This window comes from Macaca mulatta, chromosome 10 (genome assembly GCF_049350105.2).
Source record: "Macaca mulatta isolate MMU2019108-1 chromosome 10, T2T-MMU8v2.0, whole genome shotgun sequence".
In the NCBI taxonomy this organism is placed as follows: Eukaryota; Metazoa; Chordata; class Mammalia; order Primates; family Cercopithecidae; genus Macaca; species Macaca mulatta.
Genome location: NC_133415.1, coordinates 79,316,881 through 79,344,761, shown reverse-complemented (window position 1 = coordinate 79,344,761; position 27,881 = coordinate 79,316,881). Strand labels below are relative to the sequence as shown.

General features: G+C 45.8%; 1 protein-coding gene, 1 long non-coding RNA gene and 1 pseudogene across 3 annotated transcripts; 1 reads left to right on the top strand and 2 right to left on the bottom strand.

The window, feature by feature from the left end:
* Nucleotides 1-2,288: 2,288 nt before the first annotated feature.
* Nucleotides 2,289-6,651, top strand: PRND (prion like protein doppel). Of its 2 annotated transcripts, XM_015149366.3 has the most exons (2): nt 2,289-2,400; nt 4,864-6,651. In XM_015149366.3, the coding sequence occupies exons 1-2, from the start codon at nt 2,301-2,303 to the stop codon at nt 5,403-5,405; spliced, it is 642 nt and encodes a 213-aa protein (XP_015004852.2). In that variant the 5' UTR covers nt 2,289-2,300; the 3' UTR covers nt 5,406-6,651. The 2 variants fall into 2 exon arrangements, with proteins under 2 accessions (XP_015004852.2, NP_001181617.1); NM_001194688.1 differs by lacking the exon at nt 2,289-2,400 and having other exon boundaries at nt 4,875-5,405.
* Nucleotides 6,652-11,723: 5,072 nt separating this feature from the next.
* LOC144332044 (uncharacterized) lies at nt 11,724-25,553 on the bottom strand. Its single transcript, XR_013399750.1, has 2 exons — nt 25,262-25,553; nt 11,724-13,535 (listed from the first exon to the last, which is right to left on the bottom strand). It is a non-coding gene; the product is annotated as an uncharacterized LOC144332044 (long non-coding RNA).
* On the bottom strand, nt 16,251-17,142 carry LOC100423165 (isopentenyl-diphosphate Delta-isomerase 1 pseudogene; annotated as a pseudogene).
* Nucleotides 25,554-27,881: the final 2,328 nt, after the last annotated feature.

Genomic DNA, 27,881 nt, shown 5'->3' with positions numbered 1-27,881 from the left:
ACCACATGGCAGAAGGGACAGGGAGCACTCTCAGGCCTCTATTATAAGGGCACTAATCCCAATCATCAGGGCTTCACCCATATGACCTAATTGCCTCCCAAAGATCCACTTCCTAGTACCATTATCTTGGGAGTGAGAATTTCAACATATGAGTTGTTGAGTGGACACAACATTCGGACTGTAACAGCTGTTTAGGTAGCTACACAGCTAAATAAGTATTATTTTCCAAATCACATTTCAACTGTTTCTCTACCATTAAGCCATGGGCCAGCAACGGAACCTGGCTTATCCTTCTTGTGTTCTTCCTTTCTTGGCACAAATATGGTGGGTCATCTTCCCAAACAGTAACCTCCCTGGTATAGTTCATTTGGCCTGGTAGGTTGTAGTCAAACAATCACTGTATTCACTTATAAATGCTCTCAAACTGGTCCAAGGTCTAATCAAAGCTGGAAATTGATCAAATAATGACTCATTCATGCATTCTAGAATTCAGCCATTCCCTGCTGCTTTTTTAGAAATTAGCATAATTTTCTATTATTTACACGTTCTAGAGAACTATATCATAGACCCCTGCATCATGGAACACCCAGATCCCTGGTCTCCATCTCATTCTCCCTGCTTTCTCAAAGATGATCCATACACAATTCTATTTCCCAGACTATATAATGTAATCCACTTTATGTAACATAGTATAATTCACTTGGCCCTGGTCTTTCAGTTCTTTTGAAGAAATGAATGTTCTCACACTAATTCCTTGGCCTGTTTGATCTTTACAGGCAGGAAAGGGGGATGCGAGGCAGGATTGGGTCAGCTCCACATTCTCCACATCTGCTCATTGTTTTCTTGCCTTGTTTCAGCTTCCAGAGCTCCTCCCTGCTTCTCCAGCAATTTCAGTCTTCCACACTCCTCTGTGCCTTTGTAAACAGCCTTTTGTTCACTAACAAGAGGAATCTGCAGCCACGTCAGCTCTAAACCAACCTCCCACCATTCTCTGGGTAAAGTCCTACTCAGAAAGAGAATAGGAGGAAGAGGGATGGAGGGGGCTGGAGATGATTGTGTCTGGTGGGAACAGGCAGGGGGACAGTACACAGAGTTCAGAATGGGACAACGAGCCCGCCAAGGCTGCTCTGCCAGCCTGGCTGGGTGACCTTGAGCCTATCTGGGCCCGTGACCTCACCATGCAAAGGAGCTGGACCAGAGAATTCTGAGTCCTTTCTAGCTCTAAACACTCTGGCCCTAAGCATCTATATGTTAAACAAAATTGTCCTAACGTTTGTCTCTGGGTACTGAAATATTAGGAGATTTTTATTTTTTCATCTCCATTTTGCAAACAGTCTGTTAAGATTACACTACTGTGTTTCTGTTTTGTGTGTATTCAGAAGCACAAAAAGGCTGTGGTTCTAGAAAGGAAATAGAAAAGTTCTTTAAAAACAAAGAAGTGGGGAAATGAAACAAATGTTAAAAGCAGAAGAGAAAGAAAGGCCCAACTGGAGGCCCCAAATCCACCCAGAGCCCTGAAGCCCGGGTTTCCCACCGACAGGCAGCAGTCTTTGTCCGCTCTCTGGCGCCCTCTGCTGGCCTTCTTGGTAACAACAGTTTAATTTGGTTTGCAAAAGTGCTCTGACTCGAAGCCACCGTGAACACTGACGGGATTCACGTTCAGCATAAAAATCGCTTTCTGTTTACAGGAAAATCTTGCCCCATACTTTCCTCCATAATTCACTTTTAACTTTGCCTTGCAGTACTAATTGTATTGACCTTTGGGATAATTCAGTCCTTCAAGCATTCCCGGTCCAACATGCCAGGAAGTCTTCTCACGTGTCTTCCACTCCATACCTACCAGTCCTGTTTCCCCATTATCCGATGAAAGTGTGATCCCCCACCCCGCGCCATACACACACACACACACCCCGTTGGTCCCACCGTCGGGGCGTGGTGGTCCAGGTGAACGCTTGCCTTCTTTTTGAGCTAAACCTCCCCCACAGAGGCTGTCAGCAAAGACTCCTTTGCTGTCCGAGGCTGGCCTTTAGGTGCAGGACACTATGCATGTCCAGCGAGGCTTGTTGAAGCCACATCTGTCATAGATATTGATGGGAAAAGCATTTTCCTTCTAACATGCCTAATTCCAATTCTAAAAGGCACCTCTCAAGTCTTGCTGAACTTCATCAAGATTTTCACATAGTTTCCTTAGTAAAGTGTGATGAGAAGGTCCACCCTTCTTAAGATGAAGGAGTGGTCCAGGAAGCCCTGATTGGTCCTGCCAGGGAGGGAAGGGCTGCCTTATTTGGAGACCTGCAGGAATGCAGCTCCTATATAGCCGGGCGGACCTGGCTGCCAAGAGGGTGTGCTGGGGGACTGTGCAGCTCGAGGCTCCAGAGGCACGCTCCAGAGAGAGCCAAGGTACGTGAAGGGCCACTTCTGTGGTCAGGGTTGCTGGTTGCTTATCAAGGCTTTACTCCGGACTGAAAATCATGCAAGGATTTCCTTACTCCCACATCGGGGATCGGTCCCAAGTTCAGGGGAGACTTGCGAGGATACTCAGTCACCACCGGGCTTGCCTTTCTATAAGCTGGTGCTATAATAAAATGCTACTTTAGGTTTGTTGGTTGGGATTTTTGTTTTGCCTTTAAGCCTCTGCCTATGAAAATTAATTTCTTTCTCAAGAATGCTGTGCTTTTATTTTTTTTATTTGACTCACCTGAAATGATCTATTATATCATTATTCTTATTTAAGATTACTCCTTAAAAAAGGAATGAAATGGAGTATGGCCCGCTATTTAGGAGACTAATGAATGTTTGCTTTGTGCTTGGATCTCTTTGGAGAAAGCCAGTCTGAGCTGACTGTGCTCAGGGGGCAGAGAGAGTGGGGTGAGGGGGCCCAGGTGCTCATGAACACCCTGGGACAGAGACGAGGCGATGTCTCCGAGCAAGGAAGGGTCGGCGAGGCCTCTTCGCAGGCTTCTAGAGATGACTGGGTGTGCTTCTAGAGGTCACTTCAGCTGTGTTTTGCCTTTTTTTTTTTTTTAATATAAGGACCAATGTGGCATCAGAGTTGAACATTTTAACAGAGGAACATTAGCCACTTTTAGGGATGCTGCAGGGGGGGCGGTGGAGGGTGTGTGAGGGGCTTAACAAGCTCCCTGTCCGCCTCCTCCAGCTCTGGGGCCCCGCGGCCTCACAGTAAATCTTCGCCTAGGAGACAGCTTAGGCAAGCTCCACTCTGGGAACTCTTTCCGTTTCCCTCATCCACACAGACAAAGACCCAGGTGCTGGAATGCCCTGACAGTTGGCCTTGGGAAGTGGATTTCCCGGTGGCTATTGTAGTTTCAGGAGCCGAATGTGACAGGCAACCTCGAGGGGTGGGGTGAAGGGTTTTCCATGACATCAGTGGCAGCGTTCGGATGTCCCAGGGCCACCTTGACCCAGGACCCTCCTGGTGTTCCCCCAGGCCCTCCTGTCTTCCCTTTCATCTCGTTTTCTCCAAAATTCCTCAAGGGCTCTGCCCTTTGCCCTTTGCCCAGCTCAGGGGGCATCAGGCCCAGTGAGTGAAAAGCACAGTGTGTGAGCACTGTCTTCTCCCGAAACCCAGATGGGCAGTGGGGCATGGCTAGTGGACACATGCAGTGCAGCATTAGACTGAGCCCAGTGCGGGTCTGCCACCTCCCCCCTGTGCAGCCTTGGGTAAATTACTTAACTTCTCTGAATCCCAGGACAACATTTATAACATGGGGATAATAATGCACCTACCTCATGTGAGAATTAAGTTAGGCAATGTCATAGAAGGGCTTAACACAGTGGCAGGCATGAAGAAAGTATGTAACAAAAAGCCAGTAGGATAAGCAGATGGTCACGCTGTCCCCCAGGCGTGAGATTGGAAATGATGCCTGGAGCGCACTTGACCCCTGGACATAGGGGAGACAGGGGTCCCTTTACTACGTTTCCGTCTTTCCCTCTCCCCCACCTTCCTCCTCCTCTCTCTCTCATTACTGCAAAGGCCTTTAGGATCAGCAGCCAGTGAATTCCTCAGAATGGATGGAAGAATGCACCCAAGACAGTGCCAGCTCACAGCAATAAAGAACAAAGAGGGGAGATTAAAAGTACAATCTAAAATCAGGCACCGTGGCTCGTGCCTGTAATCCCAGCACTTTGGGAGGCTGAGGTGGGAGGATCACTTGAGCCTGGGCAACATCGTGAGACCCGTTTCTACAAAATATATTTGAAAATTGGCTGGGTGTGGTAGTGTGCGCCTGCAGTCCCAGCTACTCTGGAGGCTGAGGCAAGAGGATTGCTTGAGCCCAGGAGTTCAGTGCTGCAGTGAGCTATGATCATGCCACTGCACTCCAGCCTGGGGCCTGGGCAACAGAGTGAGATCCAGATTCTGTCTCTAAAATATGTGTGTATATATATATGTATATGCATATATACACACACACACACACACACACACACATAGTCCATGCCCACAAGCATTTGATTCCAACTCTTCTATTGTATTGTATTTTCCTCCCAGGGATTTCTTGATTTGAAAGACTTGGGAGTATCAAAGAAAACTTACATGTATTAAGTCACCACTCCTTTATTTCCCATGCATATTCAAAGCCTCTGTAATTGCCCTTTGCCGTGCTTGTCTGTCTAGGAAAACCAGGACCAGGGCCCTAAGTGAATGTAATCCTAGCAATAGCAAAGGAGCTCAGTGTTCGAGTTAACCTTGCACAGCCCAAACATGGGGAAACAATTATGCTTTTGAGACCACATAAATAGCACAAGGATGCAATTCCTTCCTTAAAGTCTCCTGCACTCGGGAGGGGGCAGGGGAGCCCGGGGAGCCTGGTTGGGAGCTGATCCCTGCTGTTTCTCTGGCAGGTTCTTACACGATGAGGCAGCACCTGAGCCGGTGGTGGCTGGCCACTGTCTGCATGCTGCTCCTCAGCCACCTCTCCGTGGTCCAGGCCAGGGGCATTAAGCACAGAATCAAGTGGAACCGGAAGGCCCTGCCCAGTACTGCCCAGATCACGGAGGCCCAGGTGGCTGAGAACCGCCCGGGAGCCTTCATCAAGCAAGGCCGCAAGCTCAACATCGACTTCGGAGCCGAAGGTAACAGGTACTACGAGGCCAACTACTGGCAGTTCCCCGATGGCATCCACTACGACGGCTGCTCCGAGGCCAACGTGACCAAGGAGGTATTTGTCACCGGCTGTATCAACGCCACCCAGGCGGAAAACCAGGGGGAGTTCCAGAAGCCGGACAACAAGCTCCACCAGCGGGTCCTCTGGCGGCTGGTCCAGGAGCTCTGCTCCCTCAAGCGCTGCGAGTTTTGGTTGGAGAGGGGCGCGGGACTTCGGGTCACCATGCACCAGCCAGTGCTCCTCTGCCTGCCGGCTTTCGTCTGGCTCATGGTGAAATAAGCTTGCCAGGAGGCTGGTAGTGCAGAGCGCAGCAGCAAGCAAATCCCCGCAAGTGACCCAGCTCTTCTCCCCCAAACCCAGGCATGTTCTGAAGGTGCCCAGGAGCGGCGATGCACTCGCACTGCAAATGCCGCTCCCACATATGCGCCCTGGTATGTGCCTGTGTTCTGATAGATGGGGGACTGTGGCTTCTCCATCACTCCATTCTCAGCCCCTAGCAGAGCGTCTCTATCACTCCATTCTTAGCCCCTAGCAGAGCATCTTATTTCAAAAGAAGGGTAAGTGCTTGCTATTCCCTTCCCTGAATACATTACTACTACTAGATTAGTAGTAATTGCTTGATGAGAAGAACACGTCAGGCACTGCGCCACCTGCTTCACCGCACTTCCCAACAACTCTTAAAAGTAGGTGTATTCCCATTTTACAGACAAGGAAACTGAGGCTCAGAGAGCTGAAGTAGTGCACCCAGCATCACCAGCTAGAAAGTGGCAGAGCCAGGATTCAACCCTGGCTTGTCTAACCCCAGGTTTTCTGCTCTGTCCAATTCCAGAGCTGTCTCGTGATCACTTTATGGCTCACAGGGACCCACATCCAAACGTGTATCTCTAATGAAATTGTGGAAGCTCCATGTTTAGAAATAAATGAAAACACCTGAGCTGGTGGCTGTGTACTTTGGTACATGGAGGCTATTTTAATCCTTCTAACTAAACTAAAATAGAATAAAGAAATTAAACTAAAATAGAAGTAAAGCTAGACAAAGGCCCAGAAATCATATTGTAAGGAAATATTGGAAGCTGATTCCCAGAGCAGACCACATATACAGCAGGATATGTCTGTGGCATGAATATGTTCTTTCTCTTTTTCTTTTCTTTCTTTTCTTTTTTTTCTTTTTTTTTTTTTTGAGGTGGAGTTTTACTCTTGTCCCCCAGGTTGGAGTGCAATGGCACAATCTCGGCTCACTGCAACTTCTGCCTCCCAGGTTCAAGCACTTTTCGTGCCTCAGCCTCCCGAGTAGCTGGGATTACAGGTGCGTGCTATCATGCCTGGCTAATTTTGTATTTTTAGTAGAGACTGGGTTTCACCATGTTGGCCAGGCTGGTCTCGAACTCCTGATCTCAGGTGATCTACCCACCTGGGCCTCCCATAGTGCTGGGATTAGATTTTTTTTTTTTTTTTTTCAAAAGAAGGGTAAGTGTTTGCTGTTCCCATCCCTGAAACATTGCATATATTTAAGAAAAAAAAGAAATTTTAATGGCATATTTGCTTCTAATGTCCCCTAAACCTACGTGCATGTTTTATGTGCACCCATACGAGTATCTTTAAATATAATCCCTTTATATCTGTGTTCTGTGCAAAGTCTCTCAGTTCTTTCAAGACAGCCTGGTGAAGGCCATCATCTCTGTAAACCACTTAGCACTACAAAAATCCAATTATTCACCAAAAAGGTTAAAAAAGAAACAAAACTGTGTCTTTAGGGAGACCCAATAAAGAATCCAATCCATGCCATAAGCAGGAATTGATACACCACCTTATTAGCTAAAAATATATATAACAAAATATGAATAATGTTTAAAATCTGTTTTAAATTTAAAACAATGAATTGAATGCTCTAAGAGGCTCCTACAGGCACTCTAGGCCACTCTCAGAGACTCCCAGGAGGAGTTGAACTATAGAGAAAACAGCCACTGAATATTATCAATTCTCCTTTAAAGAGAGTTTGTAAGGGGGGAACATGCATTTTATCAGACAGTTGATCCAAAGCATTTCAGAACATGAGTGCTGATGAGGGCATCTCTTGTGCTGAGTCCCCTCGGCTATCAGTGTTCTTCTCAAGGACACATTTGGAAGGTTTTAACATTGAAAGTGAGCGGAGGACTTGGGGGCAGAGCAGCACAAAGAAACAGCCTTACACTGGGCACATGGAGGAGATGTCCACCCTGCAGCCAGGACTGGGGTTCACGCTGCTGCCAGCACTACACTCGCCTTCTGATTCCACAGTCCTGTTAATTCTAGATCAGAGAGCAAGAAAAAAGTACAGAACATATCCTCTAAGCTTATTTCCTGCTTTCTAATTTAAAAAATAACAACAATGGCAAGAGAGAAAGAAAGAAAAAGTACTCAGAGGCTGACACTGACATTTCACTTCCTCGCTCTCCTAAGTTTAATTACAACAGCACGTGCAGCCACGTCAGCCAAATGACTTCATTTCTGATGTGAAAACGCTTAGGCCATGATGTCGTTCATTTTCTGTAATTGCTGTCTTTTCTCATTCTGTTAATAGTCCCAGCAACCAGACTTCAGTGGGGCGTGACGTGAATGTATACATGGTGATTCAAATGCAAAATTTGTTTATGGAGCTTTTAATCAAAAGCGTGTGTGCTTGAACATTCTTGCTCAAGTAGATGAATCATGGGGTGGAATAAAGGCTTAGTGAACCTGGTTTTTCACTTTAGCAAAGAGGCATGGAGTGCCTACTATGTGCAAGACATTGGGAGGGGCTTCGGAATTTTTCTGGATATCGTCATTTTGCAGTGTGAATAATTTTGCCAACCATTGCTTTCTCAGCCCCTGCTAAGTGTTGACTTTTTAAAATATAAGTTTATTGTAAAAGTGACATGAAAATTACAACAGATATTCCAAACCAAAATAATACAATGATCCCAGCATCTGATTGGGTCAGTGTTTGCTGCTTCCCCTGTACTTTCCTAGTTTTTAACCATTTGCATATATAAACTTTCATATGCGCAATAAAAAGGTGTGGTTTTATATTCTAAATTTTTACTTAACTTCATTCAATGCTTTTTACTCATTTTTCTATACCTTTTTTTTTTTTTTTTTGAGGCGGAGTCTCATTCTGTTGCCCAGGCTGGAGTACAGTAGCATGATCTTGGCTCACTGCAACCTCCGCCTCCCAGGTTTAAGCAATTCTCATGCCTCAGCCTCCCAAGTAACTGGGATTACAGGTGCCCACCACCAAGCTCAGAAATATTGTTTTTGTGTTTTTGGTAGAGACAGTGTTTTGCCGTGTAGGCCAGGCTGGTCTCGAACTCCTGACATCAGGTGATCCACCCACCTCGGCCTCCCAAAGTGCTGGGATTGCAGGGGTGAGCCACCATGCCCTGCTTACTCTTTGTTTTCTTTCCTCCCAATCCATCGTCCCCAGTCCCGCCCCCTCCTTCCAGCCTCCACCTTAACTGTGCTCAGATACATAAGTGAGGGTTTTTTAACTTGATTATGCCTTTTAAAAGTACTATGTTTGTAAAATATTTATTCATCTGCAATTTGGCTTACCTAACTTAACATTGCCTCATGAAACTCTTTGGAACAACAGCTATCTAGGTAGCTGGCTCATGCTTTTGGATTGCTACATAATCTCACTTAATACAGATGTATGGATTGATTGAATCATTGCCTGTTGATGGGCCTTCAGATTACTTCCAGTTTTTTGCCACTGCAAACAATAAACATCCTTGTACATACTACACTGCAGTCTGGTAGTTTTGTTTCTGTGGAATAGATTCACACGTGCAAATTTTCTGGAACAAAGCCCGTGTGTAATTTAAATTTTACCAGCCGTGACCGGGTTATGTTTGCACATAGCTGGAGCAAATCCTATTCCCACCAGCTGTTTACGGCATTAATTTGGAACAGTTTCTGTCATCTAAGCATGAGAAGCCACCTTTTCTACAAATGTTGCCTAAGCATCTTCTCTCTTCTGCAAATGGCACACCTAAAGCTCTCTAAAACTTTTGGCCATGAGGACCGTTTGAAAATCCTCCTAAAACTGTTAGCAATTCTCATTCTAAACCTGGTCCTTGGCCCAAAACATCTGCCTGAGAAGCCTGGAAAACAGGCAGTGAGTGGACGGGCTTCCAACTCAGAGGGTGGTGTATCTGCACAGCTCCACACACCCCAGCCACTGGGAAGGCTTGAGGTGAGCTTATGCCCTGGCCTTTTTACTGACTTTTACTAAAATTACACATGCAAGTATTTGCATTCCAGCCAGAATACCCTCTAGATCCAAAAGCTCAAAAGGAGCAGAGAATTGAGAACACTATTAAAGTAGCCCATGCTGTTCCTCCCCTCCAGGCTCTGGCAGACAATCAGCGTTTTCCTGGAGCCCCTCACACCCCACCTTGCTTAAGATATGCCTGACAGTGTCTAGAAACTCCACCCTCTAGTCCTAATAGGGTGTCCCGAGCAGTGGCCTTAAGTTTGTCTTGAGCTGCCCGCACTCTCTACCTCAAGCTTTCTGACAACAAGTGACTGGATTGGGGTGGTGGCTGACTGGGTCAAGGACTCCAGGCCCTACATGGTACCTATGATGTGGTCACATCTTGTTCCTTCACCCAAGACTTTTTTCATCATGGCTGGAGATGGATGGACACGTGTACCCTAAGCTGTCTCTGTGATGGTGCATGGCACATCCACATCCTGAGTCTACCAGGGTGTCTACTGAAATGTGGCAGCAGGGCTCGTGTGCCCTCGTGTAACCAGCACTGTCACAGACCACACCTGCCAGGCGAGTGATCAAGAAGACTTACACAGACTTGGCATCATGACCAGTTTCAGTTTTTCCAGCTCAGACACTGCCCTGCTGAGGAACAGACCTCTTGGTGAGCCTGGCTCAGACCAGAGGCTAAGAGTTTGCTGTCTACCCGGAGACCACGAGTCAGAGAGGAGCGAGGGCCTCCTCATCCCTTATCCTCAGTGCTGGCAGAGGACCCCACTTCAGTGGGCATCCAGCTTCCCCAGTGGAAGAAAAAGGAGCCCAACCCTCATGCCTCTGGGAATGCATCCCTACAAAATGGGAATAGCTCAGATATTTCCTGCAAAAATGAGACTAAAATACTATGCCTTTGAGAAATCTCAAAGCACATTCCAGATCATCCAAAGACTGCCCCGGAAAAATAGACTCAGCTGTTTCCTTTGGCAAATGGGAGACTTCCCCTGGACCCGTGGCTTTAGGGAGCCTCACTTTGGAGCAGGAGCATGCATGGGGAAGCAACCGAGATTCCACCCCCAGAGCACTAAAGCCCCAAGGCCTCCCTCCCACACTGAGCCCCAGACCCCAAATAGAGGGTGGGAGAATCTGTTCCTCTGGTGTTGGGTGAGAGGCTTCAGACTGAAATGAGCCCCATGCACTGACCATGCCCCTTCTAAAGGGACCTTCCTGGTCAGCACAAAGCCGACCCCCAAAAAGAGCTTGTCCTCCAATACTCAAGTGTCATCCCTGTACCCTGGACTGAACTGTAATGAGCACACAAATTCCCTGGAATCTTGGTAAAATGCACCTTCTGCTTCAGCAGATTTGGAGTGGATCAGATTCTACATTCCTTTCCTTTTCTTTTTCTTTCTTTTTTTTTTTTTTTTTTTTCCCAGGCTGGAGTGCAATGGCGTGACCTCAGATCACTGTAACCTCTGCCTCCCAGGTTCAAGCGATTCTCCTGCCTCAGCCTCCCGAGTAGCTGGGATTATAGGCATGCGCCACCACGCCTGGCTAATTTTGTATTTTTAGTAGAGATGGGGTCTCTCCATTTTGGTCGGCCTGGTCTGGAACTCCGGACCTCAAGTGACCCGCCTGCCTCGGCCTCCCAAAGTCCTGGGATTACAGGCATGAGCCACTGCACTGAGCCCCAGATTCTACATTTCTAACAAGTGTCACCGCCTCCTCCAAGATGCCCTGAACCCTGAACTGAGCTTCATCCCTCCATCCGCCCCCCCACCCTCCCATTCATCCTGGGGATTCCCAGATCTTATTTTAATGCAAACCCTTTTGTGAGAAAGTATTGCAAGAAAGCGTTGCTTTATTAAACAATGCAAATTGTTTTGACTCCAACAGGTTTGGCCATAATCTGTGGAAGGAAATTGGCAGAAGGCCAGAGAGGAACTAGAGGAAGCTGGAAGCAGGCAGGTCAGGGCCAGAGGAACTCACACAGCTGGCCTCCCTGGATGGTGAGAGGTGGGTGGTGGGGAGGGAGAGGGGAGGTACTGACTAGGGGGAGGAGACCATCCATGCACCCCGTGTCCAAGGGAGAATTACATGCACAGGCTTATCAGAGGTGACACCAGCATGCAGCAGGGAAAGGTGTTTTGCAACCAGGAGCTCCATGCTCAAAAAATAACATTCAGCACCAAGGAGAGGGATTTTCAAGAACAAAGCAGAGGTTAAGGTGCAGGCAGGGTCCTGGCTAGGTGCAAGCCATGTCGATTGTGTTGTACTGGTATTTCTAAATCTGTAACTAAGATTCTAATTTTTTTAATTGGCTGTTTTGGCTCGGGGCTACTTAGCAATCAAGAACAAAATGGGGGCACTTATGACATCTCTTAAATATCGTTTATTCCTGACGGTGCCCAAGCCAAATCATGTCATCACCTCTGATGTCCTAGGGAAAACAAATAGAGGAAGCAGGAAGCAAAGGGCTGGTGGGTTTTCCTGAGCTTTGGGCCCACTTAGGACAGCCAAATGGTGGAAGCCTCCACCCAAAGTTAACGGGCTTTCTAGGCTCATTTGCACAAGAGCAGACTCCAAGAAGTTTCTTCTGGAATTTCAAATGTGATGTGATCTGCAAATCTGCTCCCTGTCAGCTAGAAAGATGCTGACCTGTGCAGACGGCTGTTTCCAAAAGTCGAGCTGTCAGACTCTCTCCGAAGGCAGGACCCAGGCCTCCCTCATCTGTCTGTGGAGCCCTCATAGGCAGCATCCTGCCTTAGAGATGGGTTTTACTCAGAATTACAGAACATTTTTCCTCTTTGCATTATCTCAGCTCCTAACTTATGTTTAACATTTGAGCTAATGTCCTTCTTTGCCTCAACTTGGGTGTTTTGTGGATTTGTTCGTGCCTCCACTCAACAAACACGCATTCAGTTCCTTCCATGAGTCTGTCTGCTCCGTGCGGGAGCCATAATGGTGGGCAACAGAGGCAACGTGCCTGCCGTTAGGTGTTTTGTTGTGGTGGCACACGCATGCACATATAACCAGAGGTGTGCTAGTGTATCAGCTCTATGCCAGAGTAGGGGTGAGGGAGCCATAATTTGTACCATTTGCCAGTTTCTATGATGTAAATGGTGACCCGGCCAATTTCAAATTACCCACATGATGTCACTGAATGTGGAGTTAATACAGATGCGTATGATCATCTCTCAGGAGCCTGTATGACCTGCTCCGGAACAATTAATTTAATTTAACTGTTTACTTTGTAGCCTTTACACGTATTAATTTACTCCTACAAACAATATCATAGCTCTTCAAAGTCAGAGCTGAAGTCATCTCAGCTGGGAGGCCATTGACGGATTGGCGATGGTCCTCCAGGTCCCTCTCCCTTCCATGCAGACACCTAGGTGAAGGCCCAGCCCCAGGTAGACACAGGAAGAGGCGAGGCCAGAGCAGAAGAGAAATGGTACATGGAGCTACCGCTGGAGCTGAGGATTATTTAGCAGTAAATCTTTTTTGATTTTCTATTGCATGCCTGGCAGTCCACGGGAATCCACAGAAGCCACAATGAATGAGTCACTGCCACTGCCTTCAAGGTGCTCACAGTCTGATGCAGAAGGGATAATGACCATGCACTGTGGAAAAGTGCTGTGTTAAACATGGGAATTAGCAAGAAAGATTTGCTAGAGAAGGCAAGTCTGAAAGGATGAATGGGGGCGTCCAGGTGGAGAAGATGGGAAAGATGCAGAATCACTGCAAAAAAGAAAACAAGACTATGGTGCATTCAAGAAGCTGCAAGCGGTCCAGTACAATGGGAATGTGGGCACAGATGGAGGAGAGTGACAGGATGAGGCTGGAGAATGAAAGGAGCAAGATCTGCAAAGATCCCTCCTGCTGCTTGCCCTGTGTCCTCTTGGGAAGCACTTCTCAAACTATAATGGGCACACAAATTCCCTGGGATCTTGGTAAAATGCAGCTTCTGCTTCAGCAGGTTTGGGGTGGACTAGATTCTACATTTCTAACAAGCTCCCTGATTATGTTGACGCTGCTGGTCCATGGACTATCCTTTGCATAGCAAGGGTGTAAGGAAGAGGAGAGCGCTGAAGGGTGTTAGGAAGGTGGAGTCCACGATCAGGCTTGCATCTCTAAAGATGACTCTAGTTGCTGGGGGCAAGATGGGCTGCAGGCAGCCACAGCTGCAGGAGCAATGGTGGAGAAAAAGAAGGTTAAGAGTTAAAGTCTAGGTTAGGTGCGGTGGCTCATGCCTCTTATCTAAACACTTTGGGAGGCTAAGACAGAAGGACTGCTTGACCCAGGAGTTTGAGACCAGCCTGGGCAACATGGCAAGACCCCATCTCTACAAGAAATAAAAACTCAGCCAGGTGTGGTGATATGCACCTGTAGTCCCAGCTACTTGGGAAGCTAAAATGGGAGGATTGCTTGAGCCCAGGAGGTCAAGGCTGCAGTGAGCCATGATCCTGCTGTTGCACTCCAGCCTGGGCAACAGAGCAAGACTCTGTCTCAAAAAAAAAAGAATGAGTTAAATCTGGCACGTTGATGAGCTTGAGAGGTACCATTTGGATGCTGCTTTGTGTCAGGCTTCTTGTCCTCACCACCTGTCTCACCTGTTTCTCCTCCCAAGGTGGATCTGGAGCCCCCAGGATCCCTCCTACTCCAGGACATCTTCTCAGGCCTCTGTGTGCCAGCCTGCACGGCATCACTTGGCTTTAGAGAATTGGGCAAAGTCATGCTTAATGTCACTCAGTCCTGTTTCAGGGTGAAGTCATTTATTTTAGGGGCAGATCTATTTCAGTAGCTTTATTTTTTTAATGTAGTAATTTTTATTGTTTTTCCTTTTCAATAAAATAAGTACTTGCTACATAGTTTCTACTGAAATTATAAATTAACTGTTCAGGGTTAACAAGGCTTGAATTATCCTATTGAATCTATAAAACATTCAGCTTTATAAGAAACAGATTTTTACTTTTTTTTCTCATTACACATTATTATATAACCTTTAAGGATAATAAAACTGTGTTAAGATTTAAAATTTAAGAAATCTATCTATACCAAGTTTTTAAAAGTGCATTAATCAAGGCTAAATTTTAAATATTGATATATACATATTTCATAATCTGAATCTGTTTAACATTAACACTAGCCTTTCTCTCTGTTATTTTTTTTCCCTACAAGATGACTTGACTTTGCAGAATAGTGGTTCCCAACTAGTGCTGACTTTGTCTCCCTGGGAACATTTGGCAATATCTGATGAAATTTTTGTTGTCATCGGTAGGGGAGCTAATGGCATTCAGTGAGTAGAACCCAAGATGCTGCTAAACATCCTACAATGCACAGGATGGAACCCCATAACTAAGAAATATCCAGCCCAAATGTCAACCGTGCCAAGGTTAAGAAACCCTGCTGCAAAGTGCAACTCAATTCCCATTTTATGAATATCCTCTCTGTTCAATGTAATTCTGAAAACACAGACCTGACTAACTTGCATATACTACTCAGAATATTTAACCTATCCAATGTCATTACCAAAAGCAATTGTTGACTTTAAGTATCAAGTGATACTTCCAGAATGATTAAACCACAAAGTCAGCTTAGAAAGATAGAAATCGGGACGCATTATTTATATACCATTTAATTGTTCTTGAATCTGCGCTACCAGTCTAATCTATTAATATGGAAAGTTAATTAGAACTGTTTTGAGTTAGCTAAGCACATAGTTTCCTTTGAACACTTTTCTGAACTATGATAAAAATTAAATTATATATAAAGCACCTGGAAAATAGAAAAGCACTCTACAAATGTTCTCAAAATGTTTGTTGCAACATGTGAAAAGTGAAGAGCTTCCCTTACTTGTCCAAACTTGTCATGAACATGTGTTTGGACAGTTAAATTAATTTTTATTTGTTCTCTCTTTTTTACAATGATTTTTCTTACATGTCTTTTACAAAGATCAGCGCATATATATAGTATGTGTGATACAAAAGAAAGCAAATGTGTTTTCACACGAATGAAGTATCAAGGTGGCATATGAGTGTTCTAATTGGGAGCCAATATTTTTTTCAAATTATCCTAAGTTTAGGGGTTTTTTTTGTTTGTCTGTTTGTTCGTTTGTTTGTTTGTTTTGAGATGGAGTCTCACTCTGTCACCCAGGCGGGAGTGCAGTGGCACGACCTTGGTTCACTGCAACCTCCGCCTCTCAGGTTCAAGCAATTCTCCTGCCTTAGCCTCCCACGTAGCTGGGATTACAGGCACCCGCCACCATGCCTGGCTAATTTTTGTATTTTTAGAGAGATGGGATTTCACCATGTTGGCCAGGCCGGTCTCAAACTTCAGACCTCAAGTGATCCACTCACCTCGGCCTCCCAAAGTGCTGGGATTACAGTCGTGAGCCGCATGCCCGGCCTTTTTTTTTTTTTTTTTTTTTTTTTTTTTTTTTTTTACAGGATTTCATTCTATCATCCAGGCTGGAGTGCAGTGGCATGATTATGGTTCACTGTAGCCTCGACCTCCCAGGACCAAGCGATCCTCCCGCCTCAGCCTCTCGAGTAACTGAGACCACAGACATGCATCACCATGCCCGGCTAATTTTTTGTATTTTTAGCAAAGACAGGGTTTCCTCATGTTGCCCAAGTTGGTCTCGAACTCCTGGGCTCAAGTGATCTGCCTGTCTCGGCCTTCCGAATTACTGGGATTACAAGGCGTGAGCCACTGTGCCCAGCTTATTCTAAGTTTAAGTAGAGAAAGTTTTCAGTACTTTATTAATCATTTATCTCCACATCCACATCCTATTTATTTTTTCATGGTCAATAAACTGATTCAAATGATTTAAGTTATCCCACCATTTAAAGAGAAAAATCTCTATAATAACTTGAAACCATGGAGTTATTTTAATTTCACCAATGACTACTTTTTTCAGAAGTTCTAGCTCTTCCTTTGATACACTGAAAATAGTTTTTGTCTCACTGGGATCTGAATTCAAAGTTCTGTTCTTCCTCACAAACAAAATATAATCAGTTTTATGTTCTCCCCAGATGTCATCAGATTGAATTTTGTTGCCAGTTAATGCGAGATAATAGGTTTCTTCTGGAGGAGCCTCTTCCATGGGAATTCCTAATTCAGCTTTTAGATGCCTCTGTGCTACTCAACTTGTGCCAATGACATCATTTCTCTCAAGCTTGTCTGGATTACTTAATGGATGACTACAAACAAGTATTGGTGAAACTGGCTGGAAGGGTAATTTTAGCATCTGATCTCTGCTGTCACAGGAGCTCATTTTGGTGTTGAGTAAGAAGACACTAAGAGCTTGATGCAATAATCCATTCCCAATGTTTTCATTCAGGTGACAATTCTTCTTGGTCTCAGCTCTAATATTACTGTCATTTTCGTCCATAAGAATACACTTATCTGTGGTGCACGGCGGTTCACACCTGTCATCCCAACATTTTGAGAGGCCAAAGTGGGAGGATCGTTTGAGCCCAGGAGTTTATGACCAGCCTGGGCAGCATAGCAAGATCCTGACTCTGCAAAAATTTTAAAAATTCATTGGGTGTGGTGGTGCATCCCTGTAATCTCAGCTAATCAGGAAGCTGAGGCAGAAGGATCACTTGAACCCAGGAGGTCAGGCTGCAGTGAGCCATGATCACACCACTGCACTCCAACCTGGGTCACAGGGCAAGACCCTGACTCTAAAAAATAAATAAATAATGAATTTTTTTAAAGAACACACTTGTCTACGAGGAGTTGCACTTGTTGCTCTTGGAGATGTCCAATACCTGTCTGAGGCATCGTCACAGTATGTCTGATCTGCCCCCAGAACACAGGCCTGGCACTAGGGTGGCATCAGTGCTGGGCTCAGGTATGCCTTGGGAGCTTTATAAATGGCTGTCCCTGGAGTATATGTTCAAGACCTAAAGAGAGGCCGTTTGTGTTTTCTAATCAAGCTTTACTGAATTTTATAGGGGAATGATGTATAATGAGATTTGCAAAAATCCTAGGATGTCCTCCTCTGGAATGTCCACAATCTGCTATAATGGGGAAACATCAGAGGCTCAAAGGGAACTTGGGGAGTTGCTATGGGAGCTCAAAGGCAGACACGTAGCTGCTCCTGGGACATTAGAAATGAGACTTGGGCAGAGTCCAGGAAAAAGTGAGAGAATGGAGCAGAGAAAGGTGCCCCGATAAACCTGTACCAGCCTGTGTGGCATGGGCAGAACTTGCCATCTCTTTCTAGCTCTGTAAGCCCAAGGCTTTCTATTAGCTTTTAGGGCTTGATATTTGCATCATTTTATGAGTCTATTAGGCTCAAAAAAGTCTTTGTTAAGCATTTACAAAACATTTATTTGAAAACTGTTCTGCATGAAAACATGTTGAATTCAGTGAAAGAAAACAGTACGTTATCAAGTTTGTTGGCACAAACCGTACTTTTAGGTTTTAGGGCTGGATATTTGTATCATTCTATGAGTACCCACTGGGCCCAAAATTGTCTTTTCTGAGCTTCCACAAAACGTGTGTTTGAAAACATGTTTTCTATGTGAAAACATGTTGAATTCAGTGAAAGAAAACAGCATCATCAAGGTTTTTGGCAGAAACCAGGATTTTATCTTTTAGGGCTGGATATTTGTATTTTCTTTTTTTATTATTATTATTTAGATGGAGTCTTGCTCTGTCACCCAGGCTGGAGTGCAATGGGACGATCTGGGTTCACTGCAACCTCTGCCTCCTGAGTTCAAGCGATTCTCCTGCCTCAGCCTCCGGAGAAGCTGGGATTACAGGCCCGCACCACCATGTATGGCAAATTTTTGTATTTTTAGTAGAGATGGGGTTTCGCCATGTTGGCCAGGCTGGTCTTGAATGCCTGACCTCAAGTAATCCACCTGCCTCAGCCTCCTAAAGTGCTGGGATTACACAGGCCTGAGCCCCCATGCCAGAACAATATTTGTATTTTCTATGAGAGTTCACTAAGCTCAGAATTGTGTTGTCTGAGATCCCACAAGAGGTCCTTTGAAAAGAGTTACACAGCTGTAGCATAGACTGTGAGCAGGGGAGTGGTGAGAAATGAAACAGGGCAATCACCAGAGAACAGAACACAGCGAACCCTACGTGCAGGACCAAAACGAGGGCAGCTAAGTTGCAGGATGCTGGGCTCTACCCAACTGGCCAGCCTGTTGGGAACAAACATTGGCTGAGCCTGTCTCTGTGCTGGGCTTGGCGGCCAGGCCTGGGGATGCAGGGTTGGAGGCCACTGTCAAGGAGCCTCGAACAGGCCAGCAGCTGAGCAGACTTGAACAATGCATGCAGGTCTTTAATTAGTTCATCTGTGATTAGGGCCATTAACAAGGGGATCTGGATATAAAATATGGGGTTTTCTCCTAGTCTGGAGGGCAAGGGAAGACCTTCCTGTGGAAATGATGTTTGGGTTGAGACCTGAAGATTAAGTGAGAATGAGGCATGTTAAAAACCCATTCCCAGTTGTCCTTACTGCTGATGGGAGTGCAAAATGGTACAATGGCTTTGAAAAACCATTTGGCAGTTTCTAATAGTTAAACATATGGGCCAGCAATCCCACTCCTAGCTATATACCTAGGAGAAATCAAAACATGTGTCTACACAAAGACTTGTATCCAAATGTTCATAGCAGCTTTCTTCATAAAAGCCCCATCCTGGAAAAAAGAATGCAAATTCCCAGCCGGGCACCGCGGGCTCATGCCTGTAATCCCAGCACTTTGAGAGGCTGAGATGGGTGGATCACCTGAGGTCAGGAGTTCAAGACCAGCCTGACCAACATGGCAGAACTCCGTTTCTACTAAAACTACAAAAATTAGCTGGACGTGGTGGCGCGTACCTGTAGTCCCAGCTACTTGGGAGGCTGAGACAGGAGAATCTCTTGAACCCAGTAGGTGGAGGTTGCAGTGAGCTGAGATTACACCACTGCACTCTAGCCTGGAAGACACAGCAAGACTCCGTATCAAAAAAAAAAAAGAATGGAAATTCCCATCAACAGGTGAGTGAATAATAATAGTGAGGTATATTCACACAATGGAATACTAATTAGCAATCAAAATGAATGAATTACTGAAACAGAACAACATGAATATATCTCACAGGGAAGCCAGATACGAAAAAGCACACACTGCATGATCCCATTCACCCGAAGTTGGAGAAGAGACAAAAACCAACCTACAACAACAGAGGATGGAAAAGTGATTCTCTTTGGAGTGGGAGGGGCTGTTGACTGGAAAGAACTTTGTCGGGGATGGAAGCTTCTATCTTTGAATTCAGGTAGCGGTTACATGGGTGCACACACACACAAATACCTTTTTCACCTTTTATACTCAAAATTTATACATTTTACAGTATGCAAATTCGACCTTCCTTTTTTTAAAGCTCCTAAAATCCCAACACTCACCACCCTCAAAGCAAGTGAACTAACCGGCTGCAAGTCCCCACACTCTTCTTCAGCTCTTCCCTCCCACTTGCCCCCACCAAGGCCACTCACAGTGTCCAGCTGCACACAAACAGTATGGCTCTGACCACTGGCCCCTGGGGTGGGGAGCTCTTTGCTGGCTACACATCTGACATGGGGAGCTTTCAGCCTTGCCCAGCCACTGGCCAGAGCAGAGGGGGCCTCCCCAGTCCTGGGTGTCTCATGGACACTGACCAGGCTGGAAGGACAGAAGGTGGGTGGGTTCCTGTCCTTGGGCTCCAGGGAAGGCCCAAGTTCTTTGTTCTATCTGACTGGGCTCCAAGTGCCATAACAGAGCCTCTGGCTTTGTTGTCAAGATGTTAGAACCCATTTGATGGAGTGGTGGGGAGGAGGACCTCCTTGTACTCCTAGGGACCAGGGTGAGTCCCATGGCCAGCTGACCAAGTCCCCTGGGAGACTGACACCTGTCAGGACGGCTCAAGAGACCAGAGACAGCTCTCAGCCAACCCTGTGGTGTGGGTAGCATCCAGACAAGGGCCAGCAGACCAGAGTCTGAGAGTCCGGACCACAGAGGCAAAGGCCCAGGGAGAAAGGCTGGGAGCAGAACCTGCAGGCAGTTTGGGGTCGAGACAGACCCACAACAACAGGAGGATGAGGTGCAGGCACCCAGAGGCAGCAGGCTGGAGCAATTGCTAGGCCTCACCCTGCCGTGAGCACTTTCAGACCAACAGCACCTAACCTGAGGCTTGGCATACAGATGGCATTCAATGTGTGCTTTTATTTTTTTAAACAAGGACATTTTCTCAAGGTCCAGGGTTTGTCTTTGCTGCCTCAAAGGTACAGCTACAGAATTTTCTAAGCTTCAGCTCTCACCTTGCCACAGTCCCATGCTCAAGGCCTGGGGCAGGGCAGTGAGCTGTCACCAGGGACTGTGGCCCCAGTGGCTTTGGTGTCCCTGCTTTCTCTAACACTCCCCTTGTCAGCTGGAGCTGTGCCTTTACCCTTTTCCACGTTCCCTCTGAGTGATCCTGGCATTGGCTTGGATTTTCGAGACATTTTCTGCTGTCTGCTTTTTCAAGGCTCCCTCTGAAGTTGATCTTACCTTTAAAAAAAAAAAAAAAAAAGCACGGAAGAGTGAAGATCTCAGAACCAGATAGCCCAGGTTCAAACTCCAGCCCTTCCACATCCGCTGTGTGATCTTGGGGGAACTATTTAACCTCTCAGATTCTCAGTGTTTTCATATGTGAAAGGGGAATAATTGCTCCTGCTTCATGGGCATCATGAATATTCAACCAAATAACCCATGCAAATTGTTTGGCAAGTGTCTGACACATAATACATGCTTTATAAATGTTAGCTTTTGTCACAGGTCAGGTTCCCCAGAAGCAGAGCCTGAGAAGGAAATTCTAGAGCTGCCATGTATTGGGGCGGGGCGTACAGGAGAAACCAAATGGGAGCAATAGGCAGAGGATGATGCCAAGCAAAGATGTGGATTCCACTGGAGCCGGTTCTCAACTGGATCCCAGGAAGCTCTGTTGTGTGATGCACACTCCAGAGTTTGTGACTCCTGGAGGTAAGGGGGCTAGCTTTCCATACCCTGCACACTAGCTGTGCATTAGGAGAAGCAGGACCTCTTGCCCAGGGGTCATCCTCTGGAAAGGGCTGCAGAGATATGTGAGACGCTGGCCACAGCCAGTAAAAGAGATTCCCAGGGATCTGGCTGGGAGGGTCTGCTACAGGGGTTTAGCCACAGCTCATTCTTTTTATTACTTTATTGATTTTCCCTGCATTCCCATGTTGAAAGGAAGGGCAAGTACTCCACAATCCAATCTCGTATCTACACTCCCTTGGCCTGGCCCTGGACCTACATCCACACGTCGAGGACCTTCCAGGCTGTCATTTCCCCACAATCTCACTGTTCTCCAGGGCAGTGCCGCCAAGGCATCTGACTGCTTCCTAGCCCATCAAGATAGGAGAAAGAAGAGGGGCTTATGTGCAGCAAGTTGGCAGCCTGTCTGGAAGCAGGAGGCTCCTCTTAGCCTTCGTACTGCTGTGCTTGAGAGGAAATCTGTTTCTCAATAAAACAAACTTTCTCTAGCTGAATGGCCAGCTGAGGTCCACTGCATACATTGTGCTGGGCTTTCTTCTTAAACTCAGAAAGGTCTTGGGATGAAGTGGAGCATGTCAGGGGCAGTGGGCCGGAGTGGTAAAGTATGTAGAACTTGGAGAGACAGAAGACCCAAGCTCCAGCACGGCCCCTTGCATGGGAGTCTTTGGGAAAATCCTTTAATGTCTTTGAACTTCAGTTTCTTCATCCATGCACTGGGTGTAATACCACCTACCTCATGAAGCCTTTGTAAAAATGAACTAAGAGGATGAATTTGGAACTACCAGATACAAAATAAATGTCAATTGCCTCAGAACTATTGGATATATCATTGTGACAATATGTTTTTTAAAAGTGGGATTGTGCCAGGCTTGGTGGTGGTTTATCCCTGTAATTCCAGCACTTTGGGAGGCTGAGGAAAGAGGATCATTTGAGGCCAGGCATTAGAGACTAGCCTGGGCAACATAGTGAGACCTCATGTCTACAAAAAATAAAAATAGATTAGCTGGGTGTGGTGGTGTATGCCTGTAGTCCCAGCTAATCAGAAGGCTGAGGCAGGACGATTGCTTGAGCCCAGGAATTTGAGGTTGCAGTGAGCTATGATTGCACCACTGCACTCCACACTGGGTTACAGAGCAGAAGAATATAAGTGAAATCTAAAACTGAGATTGTAGGCCTGGTGTGGTAGCTCATCCTGTAATCCCAGCACTTTGGGAGGCCAAGGCAGGTGGATCACTTGAGGTCAGGAGTTCGAGACAAGCTTGGTCAACATGGCAAAACTCCATAAAAATACAAAAATACAAAAAATTATCCGGGTCTGGTGGCACACACCTGTAATTTCAGCTACTCTGTAGGCTGAGGCAGGAGAATCACTAGAATCCAGGAGATGGAGGTTGCAGTAAGCCAGGATCACACCACTGCACTCCAGCCTGGGCAACAGAGAGAGACTCAGTCTCAATTAAATAAATTAAATAAATAAATAAATAATAAAAATAAAATCAAGATTGTAAATAAACTGGACCAAATCCAAGGAAAATAGAGTTTTCCTTCATCTTCGCTTATACTTAGATAGCAGGCCGTCTCTATGTGAGTTACTCATTGCCTGAGGCTGGGTTCCCCAAGAAGTAGATGCCAAGTCAAGGATTCATGTACAAGTGGTTTATTCGAGAGGTAATCCCTGGAAACGCTGCAAGTGGGGAATAGAAAAAGGGAAAGGAAGGTAGCCCAAAAAGGCTGTGTTAGCATGTTTATTGCATGGGCAACTGGAGCTTCACTCTGGTTGGGGGGCCCCTGGATGCCAGAGTAGAACATGTTCCTCAGGGTTATCCTGCCTGCAGGGTGAGGGAGCTGGGGAATTTATACACCAAGATCTGTCCATCACTGGTTAAGGACAGCTCCCAAAGACTGTACTTTCCTAATAGTTCCAACCTGCTGAGTGCATAGGCTGAGTGGGCTTCTGAACATGCTGGTCCCATCTCCTAATGATGAGAGGTGGAGGCACAGGAGAAGGCAAACAAATGGCAAAGACACTTAAATACGTGAGAAAATGAGTCCAACCTGAACTTTGACTTTTCTGGGTGGCCCACTCATGCCACTAACTTCAATATCTTCATTTTGTCTGCTTTTACAAAGACAGACAATTCCAAACAGCCAAGCCTAACAAGTAGCTCATCTTAGCCTCTGGATTCAGAGCACTGGTGGCCTCTCCACCTCCAACTGACACCAGAAAACATATAAACACCTCTAAGCATGCTTTGGGTATTTGTTTTTCTAATTGCAAATATTATGCCATAACTTAATTTGAAGACCTTGTAAAGAATATGCCAGAAACATCTAATATTAGCCTAATATTAGCCCTAAAAACTAGGGCAATCTTTTTTTAACGGAAGAGTGTGCATATAAACATCAAAAGATGTGATGAGAGTAGTTTCAACTTCTAACTATAGAAATTATAGAGATATTTCATGAAAGAGGTACTTTATCAGCTCATCTTGAGTGATTGTTAAAGAAGAAGATACGGCTATTAACTCCAGAGTCCACTGTCTCAGAGATGCAGCCCAAAGTTATAAGACTGAGTGCCTCGAGGTAGGGAATAGGAAGCAACAGGGTCTCCAGGCTCACTGAGGTGTACTGACCTGCCATGCAATTCCTACATCAGCAAAGATCCCCTGTCCATGGTTACAGGACCCCTGGATTTGCTATGCCTATCTTGATGGCTTCCTACATGAGACCCTCCATTCACACTTGGCCCTTATCCAGGCCTGAAATTCTCCCCAGTCGCACTCCACCCACTTATGTCTATCACCTAGCTCAAAGCCAGTAAAACTCATCTCTGAACCAACAAAAATTTCCTTTATCCCATCAAAACGTCCTTAACATCTATCTTGAGGTCATGCAGCACGATCTTACTTTGCTGACATTGTTTCCTTCTTCTGTGGATTCCCAAGCAGAGTACAGATTCTTTGGGGGATAAGAGCTGGAATTTCAGCTTCTTTTTTTTTTCTTTGAGATGGAGTCTCGCTCTGTTGCCAGGCTGGAGTGCGGTGGCGCTACCTCTGCTCACTGCAACCTCCGACTCCCTGGTTCACGCCATTCTCCTGCCTCAGCTTCCCAAGTAGCTGGGATTACAGGCACACACCATCACTCCCAGCTAATTTTTGTATTTTTAGTAGAGACAGGGTTTCACCATGTTAGCCAGGATGGTCTCGATCTCCTGACCTCATAATCCACCTGCCTCGCCCTCCCAAAGTGCTGGGATTACAGGCGTGAGTCACCGCGCCCGGCCTCAGCTTCTTTTATATCCCACACAGCACCCAGCACAGAGCAGAAAGCTAAGCGCATCGACCCACTGACTGACTGACTGAATAAATGAATACATGCTGTCTCACTTGTAGAAGCCCAGATTCCTCCTTCTTACGACTCCCACACCCACTTAGGAGATTCCATTATGTCTTAAAAGAAGTTACATCTCCATTAGTGTCAAAGCAACATCACATAAGTGGCTTAACGTGATCAGGCATGAATTTCTTTGTTTTCCCACTCACCTGAAAGCCCAAGTACTCCAGAGCTTGCCTGCACCATAAAAAGGCAAAGTACAAAATTGTTGAAAAGAGATATGGCGGGTTTATGAGAATATCCTTCAGATGTAGCAGAAACAATCCAGGTGGTAAACACTTCTGATTCTTCAAAGAAAACGGAAGAAAGGGATCCCTACCGTCTATTTTGAATCTACCATTTTTTGTTTCTGAGTGTCTTTTAAATCTATTCAAAATCCTTTAAGGACATTTCACCATGCATGGGAGAAGTTCATGACTCCTCAACAAATTGCAAGAGATCTTTTATAGGCTGGACTCTGCCTCATTCTCCAAACTCACCTGCCATAATCCTGATGTGCTCCACATTGCCAGACTCTTTCAAGCCCTTCCCCGCCCTGTGGAGAATCCCTACTCACACCTCAGGACTAGCTCAGACATGGTCTCCAGGAGACCTTTTCTAAGATCCTATGTGAGGGAACTAACCCCCTTAGCACCTTGGGACATAATTATTTACTTTCATGTACATGTCCCATAGTGAACCATGAGCACCTCCAGACCTTACCCTGTGTTTGGTCGCCTTGCTCTGCTCTCTACAGCTGGCACCCAATCTTGCCAGGCTGTCTCCAGGGACTCGAGCCCTTGGAATGGGGTCCTGGATGCTTTTCCACCTGCCTGACTTCTAAATTCCACTAAGATCCTGTCCCATTCTCTTGGAAACACCAGAACTTACTCTGACATGCCCTGTGGAAGTTATTTCTCCACCACTGTTCAAACCCACTCCCAGACCTAGCCTTCCCTGAGGAGAGCGTCTCAGCCAAATCCAGCTGCCTCTTGCTCAAGTTTCCTTGCGGGGGCCACTGGCCTCATCCTGTTAAGTCTTCTTAGAGCCACAGGAAGAATCAATATTCCAGTGTCAGCCAGCAGGGGGCAGTGTGGAAAGACACACACTAGGCCCTTTTTTCAAAGGGTCAGCTTCCCTGAGGGTGTCTATCTGTGCCTCCACGGAGCATGGCTTGGGCTATTCCTCCAGTCCCATGGCCAGGTGGATCCTTCTTTTATGCTTCATTTCTATTAAATGAGAACATTCTCAATTCACTAACTGGATTGTTGGAAAGGCAGCAAGCTCTGCTAGATAGTTCTAAATATTTGCATCAAATGTGGACCAGAAATTATGAATCTGTCTTTCAACGCGCTCAGATCTGAGTCAGCAAGCCTGCCACATGCAAAAGTAGGAACATTAAATACTTGAAGCTGGGAGAGAATAAGTGGGTTTCTAATCCTCTCTGGTGCATTCAGTTCTAGAAAGTGGTTCTTTGTATTCTACTGGAACATTTCTATGTATGATTTTTTTTGTTGTTTGTTTGTTTTTTGAGACAGAATCTCCCTCTGTTGCTCAGGCTGGAGCACAGTAGCACAATTTCAGCTCACTGAAACCTCTGTCTCCCAGGTTCAAGGAATTCTCCTGCCTCAGCCTCCCGAGTAGCTAAGATTATAGGCACGTGCCACCATGCCCAGCTAATTTTTGTATTTGTAGTAAAGTCAAGGTTTCACTATGTTGGCCAGGCTGGTGTATGTATGTTTTAAACATGCTTTAAGACAAAATTTCATTTTAGAGATGGGATCTCGCTATGTTGCCCAGGCTGGAGTGCAGTGGCTCTTCACAGGTATGATCATGGCGCACTGCAGCCTAGAACTACTAGGCTCAAGCGATCCTCCCACCCCAGCCTCCCACATAATTGAGACTACAGGTATACACCACCATGCCTGGCCTTAAACATGCTTTTTAAATGTGTCATAAACCACATTTCTCTGATGAATAAAAAGAATTATCTAATGTTGAGAAAGAGTCAATCTTTAATCATTTACCTCACAGGGCAGATTTCTTAATGAATTCTTTTATTGAATCCGCAGAATTTAACATCATGTTATTTTGGCCCTGAAGGCATAACTTCAAGCCATTCTGGACACTGAATGTGTTGCTGACATACACGTAAGCAAATCACTCAGAAGCACATACACTTTACTGCATTATCAGTACCATGAAGAAACATTTCTATATCATGCTTCATTTGAAAAAGAGCACTTTCTTCTTGATATGTATGTAATCCCTTGGTCTTGGGAAGCTAAGGCACAGCTTACTAAGGGGTTTTGTATACTCCACTAATTACGTAGCTTAAATCAGGCTGAGTAAACATGTAAACCAAATGCAAATCATCAATCTACATATGTTTAAGAAATAATGTAGACATGCTGCTGCGGCATACCTCCCAGAGAGTTCTGGTTTTAAGCAGCATCTTATAAATCACCAGCAAGAAAAATCAATTCATATCTTGGCTGAGGGTCTTTACCGGATTCCCACATACCACTGGAGTTAAGCACTGAATCCATACAAGCCAGCTGCAATTAAGACCCATTGCTATGGTTTGGATATTTGACCTCCCCGTAAAAAAAATCTCGTGTTGAAATTTCATCCCCAGTGTCAGAGGTGGGGCCCAGTGGGAGGTTTGGGTCATGGGAGCAGATCTCTTGTGCATGGCCTGCTGCCATCCTCACAGGTGTAAGTTTCACCCTTAGTTCCCTCAAGAGCTAGTTGTTGAAAAGAGCATAGAACCTCCTCCTGCCTCCTCTTGCCTCCTCTCTCCCCATGTGATCTGCACACAGTGGTTCACCTTCCCCTTCCGCCATGAGTAGAAGCAGCCAGAGGCCCTCATCAGAAGCAGGTATTGGTGCCATGCTTTTTGTACAGTCTGCAGAATGATGAACCAAATAAACCTATTTTCTTTATACATTACCAAGCCTCAAGTATTCTTTTATAACAACACAAACAGGCTAAGATAACCCCATCTGTGATCAGTCACCAAGGCTTCTTCTCTCATATGAGTTTTGGACCTCACTCTATTTGATAAAGTTGTTTCTCGTGAGGATATGCATTAACAATTCTGATATGTGCACACTGAAA